Source organism: Rhinopithecus roxellana, chromosome 20 (assembly GCF_007565055.1).
Source record: "Rhinopithecus roxellana isolate Shanxi Qingling chromosome 20, ASM756505v1, whole genome shotgun sequence".
Classification (NCBI taxonomy): domain Eukaryota; kingdom Metazoa; phylum Chordata; class Mammalia; order Primates; family Cercopithecidae; genus Rhinopithecus; species Rhinopithecus roxellana.
The window spans coordinates 27,905,282-27,919,853 of NC_044568.1; the positions used below are offsets into that span (position 1 = coordinate 27,905,282).

At 49.0% G+C, this 14,572-nt stretch overlaps 1 protein-coding gene across 4 annotated transcripts in view; it reads left to right on the forward strand.

Moving 5' to 3' along the window:
* Positions 1 to 14,572, forward strand: part of ZNF423 (zinc finger protein 423) — a 370,406-nt gene that overhangs the window by 117,624 nt on the left and 238,210 nt on the right. For all 4 annotated transcript variants that reach the window (XM_030925572.1, XM_030925568.1, XM_030925570.1 and 1 more), the window contains one exon: positions 8,689 to 8,889. In XM_030925572.1, coding sequence (XP_030781432.1) covers positions 8,793 to 8,889 — 97 coding nt within the window. In that variant the 5' untranslated portion in view covers positions 8,689 to 8,792. The remainder of the gene's footprint in view (positions 1 to 8,688; positions 8,890 to 14,572) is intronic.

Here is a 14,572-nt window from a genome sequence, read left to right on the forward strand (position 1 = left end):
TCAGCCACCTACAGAGGGCGGCCACAGGAACAGTGGGCGGGCACAGGAACAGTGGGCTTGTGGATTGTAAGCTGATCACACTCCTTCACGGAGGAGGTGGCTCTCACCTTACTCAGGGTTGTACAGTCTGGGAAGGGGAGGATTCACACTTGGGCCCAGGACTTTCCTTTCCTGGTGGAGTGGATTTTTTTCTTTTGGTATGCATGGACATTTTTGTGCCTTGCAAAAGGGCCTGTGCCCTGACGTTCCTCGTCCTCCTGCATCCTCAGTAGCATGTGAGGCCTCCTGCCAGACCCCTCCGGGTTTGATGCCTCCAGCTCTTGTCTGCACCACGATGCTGTACATGTTGATTTGAATCATAACGCAGCAAGAAGACAGTGCTCACCAGCTACCATTGTCTCAAGCTGTACTGTGAGCCAAGCATCCGGCTTTGTATATATCACCTTATTAAAATTATGTGACTTAATTAAATGAGTCCCAGAGAGGGCAAGTGACTTGTTCATGGTCCCCAGCTGCTAAATGGTGGAGTGTGGATTTGAACCCAGACAGGCTGGCTTCAGAGCCTGTGATTCTTTTCTGTTTTTTTTTCTCTGTCATCCCTGACAGTCCCTGGAACATGCATCCAGCCATCTGCTGCTTGTGTGTGTCATTACGTAATGACTGTCTTTATTTCAACAACTTGGTTCCATCAGCCCCACTGCACTCCTCTACTCCAGTGTCCCGATGGCTTCTGTACAGTTGGGTTCTCTGGTAACCCCTGGATGTGCCTAGAATGTGGCACCTGGTGGTTCTGCTTTCTGCAGGGGTGGATGGTATGGTCTCCCATCCAAATCTGATTGGGAGAAGAAGTGAGAGGTGGGGTGGGGAGGCCTTCCCAGGGCTTGCTGGCCCTGCTGGCCCTGCTGGCCCTGCTGACCCTGCTGCCCTCTCACTCTCACCTGGTAGTGTTCCTGGCTCTCTCACTCTCTACGCTCCACTGCTCTCCCCTCTCCCCTGCACCCTTCCTCCTCCCACCCATCCCTGCCCTGTCATCCCCTATCCCCTCGAAATCCCACAAGGCTCCTATAACCCCTGACATGGAGCTGAGCTGCGTGCCTGTCTCATAGTGGCCATGCATTCAGGTGAGGCCCGTCTTCCCGCTGTGAGGTTGGAGAGGATGGCATTCATGAGATTCAGGCTCCCTTTGGGCCTATGAGGAATCAGAGGCTCAGGTAGGGGACTTGCCTTGGCCAAGGTCACTCATAGTTGGGGGCTGAGGGATACTGGAGCTAAGACTGGAACCTGGGTCTCCGACCAGCCCCAGCCCTGGATGCTGGCCCTTACTAATTAGCATATTCTCTTGGGCATTCATTTATTCATCTAATCACTCATTCGCCCACCCCATATTTATTAAGCATCTTTTCTCTGCCGGCCTTTGTGTGGGCTTTGAGGCCGCCAAGATAAATAGGGTTGGGGAGCACTCTGTATGTTGTAGCAAGTGTGCATGTGTTACGCCTGGCACACAGTAGGCACTTCGTAAATATTTGTGGAATGAATGAAGGAAAGAATGGGCGAGTGTGTGTGATTGTTGACCCAGGTCTGTCTTACGTCTCTCAAACTCTGCCCTGGTTCTCTCTGTCTCGGGTGCATGGAGGCAGCTCCTGGCCCCCTGCCTCCATCTTTTGGATACTCAGCCACACGGCCCCAGAGGTGGGACCTCTGATGGTCGCCGGGAGGTTCTCAGTGTGCCTAGGGCTCCCTGCTGGCTAGCTGACTCCCGGAACACCAGGGTGAGGAAGAGGCATCCTTCTAGGTGAGTTTCTTTCTGATTCGCGTGTTGGCCAGGGGCCTAGAGGGAAGGGACACTCATTGACTGATCCTCTCCTAGCTGGCCCTTCTGAGGGTGGGGCTCTGGTGGCCCTGATTCATGAGCTCGCGAAGCCCTGCTGAGAAGGTAGGAAATGTCCTGTTCTCAGACCTGGCAGCCTGTGGGCAGTCTGGTCTGCTGGGGCCTCTCCCTGTTCCCCTTTTCCTGGCAGTGGACCCAGCCGGCTGTCCCCTGCCCTGTGATTTTGCAGGCATTCCCTTTCTGCCTTTCCATATAGTGGTTAAGAGTCAGGATCAGCTGGGCACGGTGGCTCACACCTGTAATCCCAGCACTTTGGGAGGCCAAGGTGGGTGGATCACCTGAGGTCAGAAGTTTGAGACCAGCCTGGCCAACATGGCAAAACCCCATCTCTACTAAAAACAGAAAAATTAGCCAGGCATGGTGGCGCATGCCTGTAATCCCAGCTACTCTGGAGGCTGAGGCAGGAGCATCTCTTGAACCTGGGAGGCGGAAAGTGCAGTGAGCCGAGATTGCGCCATTGCACTCCAGCCTGGGTGACAGAGCGAAACTCTCTCTCGGAAAAAAAAAAGAAAAGAGGATCTAGAGTCAGAAGACCTGGGTACACTGGGTACAAATCCTGCTCTGCCCTTCCTGGCACATGCTTTGCATGGGCTCCTGAGCCTTGTTTTTTTCCTCATTGACAAAGTAGGCGAGTCCATTGCACCTACTTGCAGAGTGGGGATATCCGTTGTACTTACCACATAGTTTCTGTGCCCATCGAAATGGAGCAGTGTGAATGTAAAATGGTATCAGGAGATGCTCACACAGTGCTCAGAATCCCCTTGGGGTGTAGGGGAGGCTGTGCCACCTCCCTCTGTCCCTGGCGAGGCCTCTGCTACTCCTTCCCTCCAAAGGGCACGGGGCCAGCTGTCTTGCTGCACAGCATTTCTGCAGGGTCTGCTGTCTCCTCTCAATGTCATCATCTTGAATGCAAGCCCTTTCTTAAGGGCAGTAGCTCAGTCGGGTGGGAAAATTCACTACTTTTACTTTATTTTTTGAGACTTTTGCTCTGTTATCCAGGCTGGAGTGCAGTGATGCGAACACGGCTCACTGCAGCCTCCAACTCCTGGGCTGAATCAATCCTCCTGCTTCAGCCTCTCAAGTAGCTAGGACCACAGGCATGCACCACCATGCCTGGCTAATTTTTAAAATTTTTGTCAAGATGGGGTCTCACTGTGTTGCCTGGGCTGGTCTCAAACTCAATAGACTCTCCTGTCTCAGCCCCCTAAAGTGCTAGGATTACAGGTGTAAGCCATTGTAACCGGCCTGAAAATTCACTGCTTTCCAATGAAACGTGATTGAGGTGAAAGGTTTTGTTATTGCCTCTCTTTGCTCAAGAAAATCTCCCAAGTCCATATCTTGGGTTCGGGTGGGTGTGGTATAGTGGGGTTTCCTGGTGTGGGTGTACCCTCTTCCTCCTCGCTGCAGGAAGAAGCAGGCAGGACAGGGCAACCTCATCATATGTGAAGTTGAGCCATTAGAGATTGCCAATATTCAACTTTTTTGACCTAAAAAGATGGCACCTTTATATGGTTCAATCTAATACTTATCATCAGACAATAAACTGCACTGTGACCACTTCCCCTCCTTCTGGCTCCACCTGTGTGGGGATTCAGAGGCCTGCTTTTTTGAAACCAATCAATTCATTCACTCATCCATTCATTCAACATTTATTGAGCCCCTACTATATGTCCATCTATATGCCAAGGTTGGGGGAGGTGGCACTGAGCTAAATTAGACAAAGCTCCTGCCCTCATGGAGCTTACAGTCTGATGCCGGGGGAGAAAGTCAGCTATCCATTGCTACGTAACAAACCATCCCAAAACATAATGGCCTGAAGCAATAATTTATTACTGCTTCTCACAGTACTGTGAGCCAACTGGGTTCAGCTGGTGGTCTCACTAGGTGTTTCTCGTATGGTTACAGTCACATGGGGTTTGGAGCTGCTGTCATCCAAAGGCTCCTTGTAGTGGGATGTCCAAGATGGGGTGCTGCCATGGCTGAAGTCGTTGCAGGAAGCTGGGAGCTGTTGCCTGGAGCCCCCATGTGCTCTCTCTCTATGTGGTTCGGGCTTTGTATAGTATGGCTGCTGGGCTACAAGGGAGAGTGTCCCAGGAGATGCATGGAGAAGCTGCAAGCCTCCTTCTGACCTAGCCTCAGAAGTCTAGAACAGCATTTCCGTTGCATCCTGTTGGTCAGTGAGCCGCTGAGGCTGGCCAGCCCTGAGGGGGATTGTGGAGGAGAATTTGGTCCCTTCTTATGATGGGGGAGTCAAGGTCTCCCTGCAGAAGGGCAGGTGGGGTGGGAGATATTGCTGTGCAAGTCTGTAGAAAACGCAGCCTGCCACAGGGAGAGAGAGTAGACAAATTAGCCCACAAAATCGTAAGTGCACATGATGCTGAGAGCTCTGACTGCAAAGGGAAGAGAGCCCTGGGGAAAGAGTAGTGGGGCCCCGAGTTCCATAGGTGCCCAGGCTGGTGGAGATTTTTGGGAGCTGTGTGAAGACTTAACGGAAATCTTCCTGCCTGAGATCAGGAGTGGGAAGCCCTGGACCAAAGAGACTTGGCAGTTTATGGGGTTGAAATATGACCTTCAAGGCTATGGAAATGGGAGATAAGTGAGAGAGGTCAGCAGAGCCATTGCTGAACCTTAGGGACTGTGACCAGGACCCTATATGGGACTTTGAGGGGTTTTACAAACCCCCAGTGTCTGGCTCAGGTGTTCATTGTGTCTTGCTGTGAGGAAACCATGTTGTAGAGTGATTAAGAGAGTCACATGCAGTGGGCTTGAAACTCGGCCCCAGCACTTCTCTGTGGCCTCACTTAAGCTCTGTCACTTCCCAGAGCTCTGCTTTCCTCACCTGTGAAATGGGGATATGATGGCATCAACTCGTAAGGTGCTTGCACTTGATTAAGCATTAAGTGCTTAATCAATGCTTACTGTTCTTGGGGGATGCCTGGGCAAAAGGATGCAGGTGTGCATGTCAGAAAACAGTTGTCCATCGTGGAAAGCATGAGCTCTGGGAGGTAGGGAATCTTGTCAGCTGGATGGACAGGTCGGCATTCACAGCACCATTTCGGTTTCTGTCCCATGCACATGGCCCTGAGGGAGAGGTCCCTGATTTGAAATCCGTTTGGCTTGGGCCTTCCCTGAGTGGGCTGTCTTCATGCAGCTGCAGACAGCCCCCAGGAGGATAGGGGAGGAGCCAGAGGGAAACGAGCCAGCCGGCTGTTTTCGGGAATCCCTCCCCAGCCCCAGAGGCCTCTGCAGAAAAGCATTGAGCCATTGATCTTCTCCTCGGCCTGCTGAAGTTGCTTCACTGGGCTCTGGGGTGATTGGAGAAACCAGTGGGCTACAGTTCTAGCCCAGATCTTGGAAATGAGCCAGTGCTTGTGATGGGACTCACAAGGCAGGTCCAGGTGCTGGACTTCTGGGCCCTGCCTTCTCTGAGTTTGTACGGGTGATGTCCAGCCTCAGGACAGGGACCAGTTGGGGGGCCTCTGGCGCTGGACAGAGCAGCACAGGCAGGGCTGGGTTGAAGGAGTAGGGAAGGTCCAACCATTCCATCCCCAGGACTTACTGAGCAACCGATCAGGTGGGCCTGGAAAAGAGGAACCCCAGAGAGTCTCCAGGTAGGACTGATGTCCTTGGAGCTCCCTGTTCTCAGAACTCCCGCCTCCTGGGCCTTGGAGAGCTTGGGGCTCCAACAGGCCCTGGGACTTCAGGAAAGACGTGCTGCTTAATGAACACGTGAACGTGTAGATTCAATCCTGGCATGGCTTTGGGTGGCCTTGCAGAAGCTCAGTTTTCTCACCTGCAAATGGAAAAATAACACCATTTATTATTTTGTCTTACGGTGAAGTTCAGAAACTCCTCGGCATGAAAGTGCTGAGAGGCAAACCCTACCTGGGGTGGAGACCTTCCTGTTCTCCAGCGCCTGATTCTGCTGAATCAGCAGAGGGGCCCTTGGGTCTTCAGGGAAGTCCCACTCCCCAAAACTTCTTCAGGCCTCTGAGTCTTCCCTCTCGTGTCACCTTCCGGAGGGCCAGGCTGGCTGACCTCTTGACCCCTTGGGAGCCCAGAGGATGAGGTCCGCGCTTTTGTGTGGCCTGAGCTCACCTCTGTCTCCATCCCTTTCTGCACAGCCACCCTCCCTTCCCATTAGTAGCCGGCCGTAGGGGAGGTGACAGTTGCTTAAAACAGATTTATACTCTTGGATGACTTTATGGGTTTTTGCCTTATAAAAACCTGAGAGTTGACATTCTGATTTATCTACTCCCGAGTCAACAGGATGTACCAGATTTAAAGAGATCAAATGCATTGTGATGTTTGTGGTTCCAGTTGTGGATTAGAAGAGCTATTATAGAAAGTGCTGCCAAGTAAATACGGCAAAAAAAAAATAACGAGGGGATAATTTAAATATGTCTATTAAATTGTGTGTTAAGTAAAGTAGTGCAAGTGTGGTGCTGATTGTAACTTATTATCTGGAGAGTCGGTGTAGCAGATAAAGCCAGAATTATGGGTCTTTTATTTTCCCCTTCTACAGAACATTTTTTTTATTAAGGAAAGACTGTAAACGAGGAATTTCGGAGACAGGCACTTGACTGTGTAACCATGGTTGTGTGATGACTTATAATATCAAAGGCTCCAAATGATATTTCTCATTTCTTTGCTTTCTATTTCTTGCCCTCACCGCAGCAGCAGATCAGATTCCCTGAGATAAATATGCTGCCTGGCTTTTAATGGGATTTCTGTATTGCCAGGAGTTGGCGCGTTCTGATAATAAAAGAACCTAAAAACTGTACATCCCTTAATTGGTAAGAAGAGAGATGTTTTGATGGGCCACAAATAGAAACATTGATTTTTACTGCCTCCGTGCAGTTCAGGCTCCGTGTCATGCAACGTTCCCCGCCTTGGAAGGAAGCAGCTGGCTCTCTGATGAGCCGATTTGTGTTCCCAGGTTGTTGATGTCGGGTGCTTGGAAGGGCATGTTCTGTGCAGACGGGAGAAATAGAGCCCTTATAACATTATCTGTTTCTAAATTGAAATATTCATAGGACTGTGGTTTCCACCTTGAATTGAGTGCATTCTTTGCTTTGTGTCTCTGTTTCTTGCTTTGGCGCGCAGCACTCAGGGGTTTACAGGTTGTGTACTGAGCCTTTTCCTGTAACTGAGATGTTGCATGTACACACATGTACATACAAGTGCACATGCATGCACTTTTGCATATGCATATATGCTTTCAAAAACACTTTTATGCATAATAGGATCTCTTTCTTTGATTTAAATCAGTGCAGCTACTTTCCAGATGGGTAGATCTGTTTTCCAGGACAGGCTGTGGGAAGAGACAACACACACTTTTATTTTCCAATCCGAAGGTCTCTGTATTTTAACAGACAAATTTTATCCATTGACATTTGTTAGGATTACTGATATATTCTGTGTGTTATATTTACCACGCGCTTTTGCACTTTGATTTACAAGTTCCTGATGTGTCTTATTAATCTGTAGGATTGGGGCTGTGCTGCATTTCCCACAGTTGTGCAGGGAAGTGAACTAGACCAGGAGTCATGAAGTTGAACTGAGCCTCTGTAGGGTGCTTGGGCTGTTGCTTCTTCTGGCTGGATGCCAGGTAGCTTACCTGTGAGACGGAAATAACAAAGCTGTCCCTCTCTGCAGGGAGTTGGATCACATGATCCTTTGAGCCTTCTTTGAGTTTAGGATATGCAAGGCTGTGAAATGGAGCTGTGCATATATAATGGTGGCTTCGAAGAAGCACTGAACACAACACAATTGCAAGGCATCATTATGATCACTAATTCACTTTTCCCAATAGATTAGCCACTGTCTGCACAGTGCTAAGCATAGTAGCTGTTTTATTTTAAAGAAATCAGTCTGATTATTCCAAGAGTGATTCTCACTGTCTAGGCTTGTACCAGGTCACAGGTGAGGGGTTAGACAGACTATTTATTTTATTTTATATTTTTTAGAGATAGGGTCCAGGCGCAGGCTGGAGTACAGTGGCATGATCATAGTTCCCTGTAACCTTGAACTCCTGCTCTCTAGCAATCCTCTTGAGTAGCTAGAACTATAGGCACACACCACCATGCCAGGCTAATTAAGTTTTTTTTTTTTTTTCCGTAGAGATAGAGTCTTGCTATATTGCCCAGGCTGGTCTCAAACTCCAGGCCTTAAGGAATCTTCCCACCTTGGTCTCTCAGAGCACTAGGATTATAGGTGTGAGCTTCCATGCCCAGCCTGGATGCATTTTAAGCTTGAGATTCGACCATCCATGGGTCTTCAAACATGTGTACTTCCTTTATTTCAGCGTTGGACATCTTTGCAAAGAACTGAGCCAGTGTCACTGCCCTGGGAGGCCTGTTGTGTGGAAGGTGAACTTGGCTAAGAGACCTCCCAGCTCTAAATTGCAAGGCTGTGGGGAAAACTAAAAGTTTAGGTGTGTTAGGAACAGCTGATGGAGGCTCTAAAAACGTGTGTAACCGAATCTGGCTTTTAGGAGACAAAATACTAAGGTTTTTCACCTCTCTGATGGGTCATGACCCCTAGCATCCGTGCACAGAGGGGAGATGACAGGAAATCCCCCTAGAAGATTTGCACCAAGAATTAAAGAATCTAGTTGAGAATTATGGCACCACATGCTACAAAAAACCCCATCTATTAATATACTGAGAGGTGTCAAGGATAATGGACCCCGGGAGGTAGAGTAATTAAATGTATCTTAATAAATGCCGGGCGATTCTTTTAAAACCCTTTCCCAAGACTCCATCAGCTGACATGGACTGTATTCTTCCTGTTGGCAGGAGGCCTAGAAGGAGAGCCGGAGTGCGATCGGAAAACCAGCCGTGCGCTGGAAGACAGGAACAGCGTGACAAGTCAAGAGGAGAGAAATGAGGATGATGAAGACATGGAGGATGAATCAATTTACACCTGCGATCACTGTCAGCAGGACTTCGAGTCTCTGGCAGACCTGACGGACCACCGGGCCCACCGCTGTCCTGGAGGTAATGCAAAACAGCCCCGGGACTCTGACAGGTGGTTACACGGGTAATTGGACATAGCAACAGCTTGAAGCCTCAAGTGAGATTAAAGAATTAATAATGTAATTTTACAGTTAATGTCATTTTATTGTGGTGTCTTGGGTACCCTGTATCCGCCTTTTAAATACAATTAAAAATAAAAGCAACAGCTTTCTGGCAGGCAGGAATTAGATGGTGGTGCTCTGTCCCGGCCCCCTCTCCCTGCAAGCTGTGCTCTGGTACTCAGGCCATGAGTGGGTGGATCTGCACCCTGAATTTCTGGAAGGCCTTTTGGAAACGCAGTAATTAAGAGGTTGTTAGTGCAAAGTTAAGCAGTTTAAGTGTGGAAAGCTGCATAAAGGAATAAGCTCTGAGGCAGAGCTTGTGATGGGACAAGGAGAATTTCAAAGGCCAAGGAAAAAGGGACCTGGTTCCAACCCTGTGCTTGACCTTATGCTTCTCTGAGTAGGAGGAGAAGGATAGCTGGGAGCTGCTTCTGCTAGATTTGACTGGAGCTCTGTTCTCCATTTACTCGGTGCCTTGGAGAGGGTATGCAAGACCAGTTTTCTAGGAGCTACTGAAGACTTCAGGAGTTGTGTGTGTATATGTGTGTTTGGGGTGACTGGGGTGGGGAGCCAGAAGGCATGTGCATTCCCTGGAATGTGGCAGCCATGCTACAGGGATGACACGTTTCTGGGCTCTGAGATCTGCAGAGGGAGTCCATAGCATCTGTGCTCCTTACACAGTCTTCCTGAGATACCTTCGTCCATCAGGGTTCTTGATGAAACTCCTTGGATACTGGTTTGTGGAAGAAGGCCTGAAATCTCAGGCCTGCATTCTAAAGGGAACCCATCACCTGTTGAGGGGAACATTTACTGGTAGGGATTAGATTGGCACCCAAAGCTCTCGCTTTTTCTACTCCTCATGTCATCTTGGAATTCTGAAACTAAGTGTTTGGGGAACTGCTATGATTTGCCCTCTAGTGTCACCTGTGCCTGCACAGCACTGGCTAGACCAAGTCCCCATTCTCAACCTCTGGAGGAACAGATATTTAAAAAATAGTAGTAGTGGTAGTAGTAGTAGTAGTAGTAGTAGTAGTAGTAGTAGTAGTAGTAGTAATAATAATAATAATAATAATAATAATAATAATAGACCTAAGAGGAATCTTACAGTTTTGGACATTTTGGGGCCCAATAATCCAAACCCCAGTTATTTGGAATTTGTGATATTTCAACCAGAGGCAGAGATGATGGTTAATTTTCCATTCTAAATCAGAATTGGAAGGAACCTATGAGGTTAGCTTTTTAAGTCTACTCACTTCCCCAAGGGAAATACTAGGGCAAAGGGAAGAAAAGGTGATTGCTTGACCAAGGTCACATAGCTGTTTGGTGGCCAAGCTAGGACCTCCTCTGGATCCTGGACTATTGACCCTCATCCTACTTGAGGAATAATATTATAGATATTGGTATATTTCCTGATTTAGCCAAGAATTAACATGGAAACTTGACTGTAAGAGAATGAAATATTGCCACTTACTTTATAATCAACTAATTGATCTAATGAAAAGTTATTCTCTTTCTTTTCTAAATTCAAGAGAACAGGCCATTCTATGTAGTTGTTAGAGTGGGGCCCCAGGTGCTCTGCTAAGCTGTACTTTCTTGAGTCCCTGCAGCTCTTAGAGGCTGCCCCTTCCTCCAGCCCTTCAAATCAAGGAGGTTCTCCTGTCTTTCAGTCTCACTTTTAAGAATGGTGGCATTTTGGGCTGGGCACAACGGCTTATGCTTGTAATCCCAGCATTTTGGGAGGCTGAGGCAGGCAGATCACAAGGTCAGGAGTTCAAGACCAGCCTGGCCAATATGGTGAAACTCCATGTCTACTAAAAATACAAAAATTATCCAGGTATGGTGGCACATGCTTGTAGTCCCAGCTACTTGGGAGGCTGAGGCAAAAGAATTGCTTGAACCTGGGAGGCAGAGGTTGCAGTGAGCAGAGATCACGCCACTGCATTCTGGCCTGAGTGACAGAGCAAGACTCCATCTCAAAAAAAAAAAAAAAAAAAAAAAAAAAAAAAAAAAAAAAAAAAAGAAAAAGAGTGGTGGCATTTCTAGGTGGAGAAAGGAACCTGTGAAACTGGGCTATATGTGGGGGTCTGAGCCAGAAATAAGAACTGGTAGCTAATTGTGCTTTGGTGCCCAGGAAGGATCCTCCTCCCAGTGGCAAACCCTTCTCTCATCAGCCTCTGACTCTGGCTGAAATCCATTGCAGCCCTGTTTGCAGCGTCCCCAGCTGTCCTTATTGATGCTGGTGGTATCCACCGACACTCCTGCCCGCTTCCTAACAGGACCCTGCTAATGACCTCCGTGGGGACGCAGGAGCTAGGAATACCCCCAAACCCTGGAGCATTGGAAGGGAGTCAGAAATTCCTTGAAAGAGTGAGGGAAACAACCTTGCCTGAGTGCATCCCTGAGAAATTCATTACCACCCAGTAAAGGCATGACCCAGCCTGGGATAGTTTCCTAGCCGTGTGAGGAGTTATTTTCCCCCAGGTCTTGGGTTCTTAGGATTACCCAGTGATGGGATAAACCACTGAGAATTGTGTATGTATTATTCAAAACAGTTCCCTACCTGGAATGCCTCCACACCCTTCCATTGTGAAGTGGTTTTCGAACTGTGTTCCCAGAGGTATTTCAGGGACTACGGTATGATATGTTTGGGGAATAGGAGGTGAGTATTGGGGCCTGTCAGACTGAGGGGGCGCTGATGTCCAGTCCAGTCAGAGCGATTCACCTTAAAAGTCTGTTTTATACCTGGGGCTTTAGCATAAGATGTTGTTTGAAAATTGGCCTCTGATTGAAAGGTTTGGAACTGATATAAATGTGCAGTCACAGGCTCCCCTGGCCAGGCTGATGGGTCTGCTGGATGCTCACCACTGGTCACTCTACAGAAGCCCAGCAGAGACTGTGTCCGAGAGGGCCACGCTGGGCGCAGGCCACGGTGCCCTGCAGATGTTTCTGTGGGAACCAGAGGGTCTGCCCGCGTGGCCTGGAGCAGAGGGTCTGCTCCTCAGGAATTGTGACCTGGGGTGTGAACAAACCTCCCCGTCATAGGGACTGCCGCTGCTGGAACGTGGAGGCAGCACGCGCCTCCGCAAATGGGTGTATCCTGGCAGGGTCAGCCCTTGTGAGCCATTGGCCTTCTGGGGAGAGCGCTGTGTTGGGCTGTCGGGCGTGCATTTGTGGGTGGTGACTGTGAATGTGGTTCTTCCTGAAAACTGCTTCTGCAGTGAGCGCTTGACTCTGTCTGTGTCTTTCTATGGCAGTTGGGGTGGTGTTGAGGGGGAGATTAGGGGCAGCGTTTTGCTCCCTCAGAATCTGGGAGAGCAGCTGTGGTGAGGTTTGGGGGTTTTCTGAGGTGGGGGGGGGATGCTCACCCCTCAGGGGTGGGAGGGGAGCTTCATGCCAGAATGGCCACGATGGAAGACCCCCACGTCCGCAACCTGGAGCCCGGCCCCTGCACTAAGGAGCCTTCATTTCCAGTTGGGCGCTTGAGACGGCACCTCTGTTGTTCCTCAGCAGGAGTGGCATGCCGGGCCCATGAGCTGTTGAAGCGTGGACTTTAAGATCTCGGACAACTCCATCAAGTTCTGTTCTTCTCTCTCCCTCTCGCTCTCATTTGTGTCTGAGGAGAAACCAACCTTAAACCCATAAGGTATCAAACATTGCATTTTTATGACACAAACTGAAAAGAGCAAAAATCCAGTCCTCTCCATTCATTCTCTCGCCCTGATGTCTGTCTGATTTTTCTTTGTTCCTCTCCAGCCCCTGGCCACAGGATGCCACACGTTTGAATGCTTGGGGTTGTGAGCACATACGTTTTCACATTCCGTGTTTGTCACATAACATGTTATGAACAGGTTCCCATGTGGTGACCTGGTCTTTGCCAGTTTTCTTTCTTTCTTTTTTTTTTTTTTTTTTTTTTTTGCTGTGCGGGGAGGGGAACTCTGTCTTTTAAATAGCAGTGCTCAAGGGCAGGAAGCTGGGGTTGCAGGTACTGCGTCCGTACCCTATGAAAATATTAAATTTTGACTAAGGTGTCCGTAGATGAGGCTTTTTGCCACAGTGTACATAGGGACTCACTGGGTAAGTGTGATGGGCTTCTCTGTTTCTAATGGAGACATTGTTTGTAGGCACCAAGTCAGGAAATGGCAAAGGATTTGGTGGCTATATGAATTGCCAAGGATGGGCCTTCCCTGTCAATTCAGGTCTCACTGATTTAAATCACATTGGAACAAATAACGTCATAATTTGTGAGCAACCCCAGTAAGAAACATTCAAACGGCATGGAGAGGACAGAAAAACAAAATTGTTGGCCAAGCAAATTTGAGTCCTCTAAGCTCTAGCAGGGGATATTTATCATCATCTTCTAGGAGCCAGGAGGACTTGGACTGCTTTAGAAAATTTCTCTAGGAACTGCCTGGGGTACCGTAGAAGCAGGTGCGGGAGGCTTGGTTTGCCCATGGGCTGATGGTGGTTTTTTATGTGCTCACTGAAGCCAGTCACCTGTGAGCCTGTAGTCTGGATTTATCGCTTCCTGGTGCAAATACCCCTTTTAAAGACACTGCAATTTAGGTTGACCCCTGCTTTGGCCTGAATTAAGAGGCTGGCTGCTGGAGGGCGTGTGGGTGCTCTGTCTGCGCTGTCATGCTTGAGACCTGACTTTCCTAGTGTGGTTCCTCAGAGTGTCCACAGTGGGCTGTCAGCAGGGGTCTGTGCTGTGCCAGTTCTGGAATGTGCCAGCCCAGGTCCCTGGGGCTGGAGCACTTGACAGCTTTCGGGGCCCTTGGCCTCTTCGCTAAAGGGGCTGCTGGCCTGATATGGCTTTTCATTGTAGGTAGTAAGACTGCAGGCTCCAGGCACTTGCCTTGGAATAGAAATCGCCTTCAGGACCAGTTTGGAGCTTAGCGTTGGTGTCTTCGCTTCAGCTCCGTTCCCTGATCTCTGACTTGGGCCAGGCTCCTGGTGGGCCCTAGAGAGGTGGTTCTGAAGCAGATGAGGTGCATGCTGCCCTCCAGGGACTGGCATTCTGGTGCTGGGGGCAAATGTGTGAGCAGGTGTTGCCTCCTCTACACTGCAGCGAGGGCTGTAGTCCTGACATTCTTTGTATTTTCAGTGCCTACTACCGGCGAGGCGCTATGGGACTCTGTCTGGAACACATGCCCTGCAGCCCTCCCTGCTGGCCCTCTGCAGCCCCCACGTCCACACAATCCAGAGTGTGCATCCCTTTCTCTAATTGTTTTTCACATATTTCTTACCCATCTCCCTGCCTACTATTAAGCTGCATGAGGACAACAGCCATACCTGTTCTGTTCCCTGTTGTGTTCTAGCCCAGCGTTAGAATAGAATTTAACATGTTTGTTGAATGAATGAATCATCTTGCCTAGTCTTTATAACAATCACCTTTGGTGTCCAAGGTGACACTGTCTTTATTTTTTTAATTAATTAGTTTTTTAAGAGACAGGGTCTTGTTCTGTTGCCCAGGCTGGAGTGCAGTGGTGCCATTTGTAGCTCACTGCAGCCTCGACTTTCTGTGCTCAAGTGATCCTCCCACCTCAGCCTCCTGAGCTAGGACTACAGGTGTGCCCCACCACGCCTGGCTCATTTTTAATTTT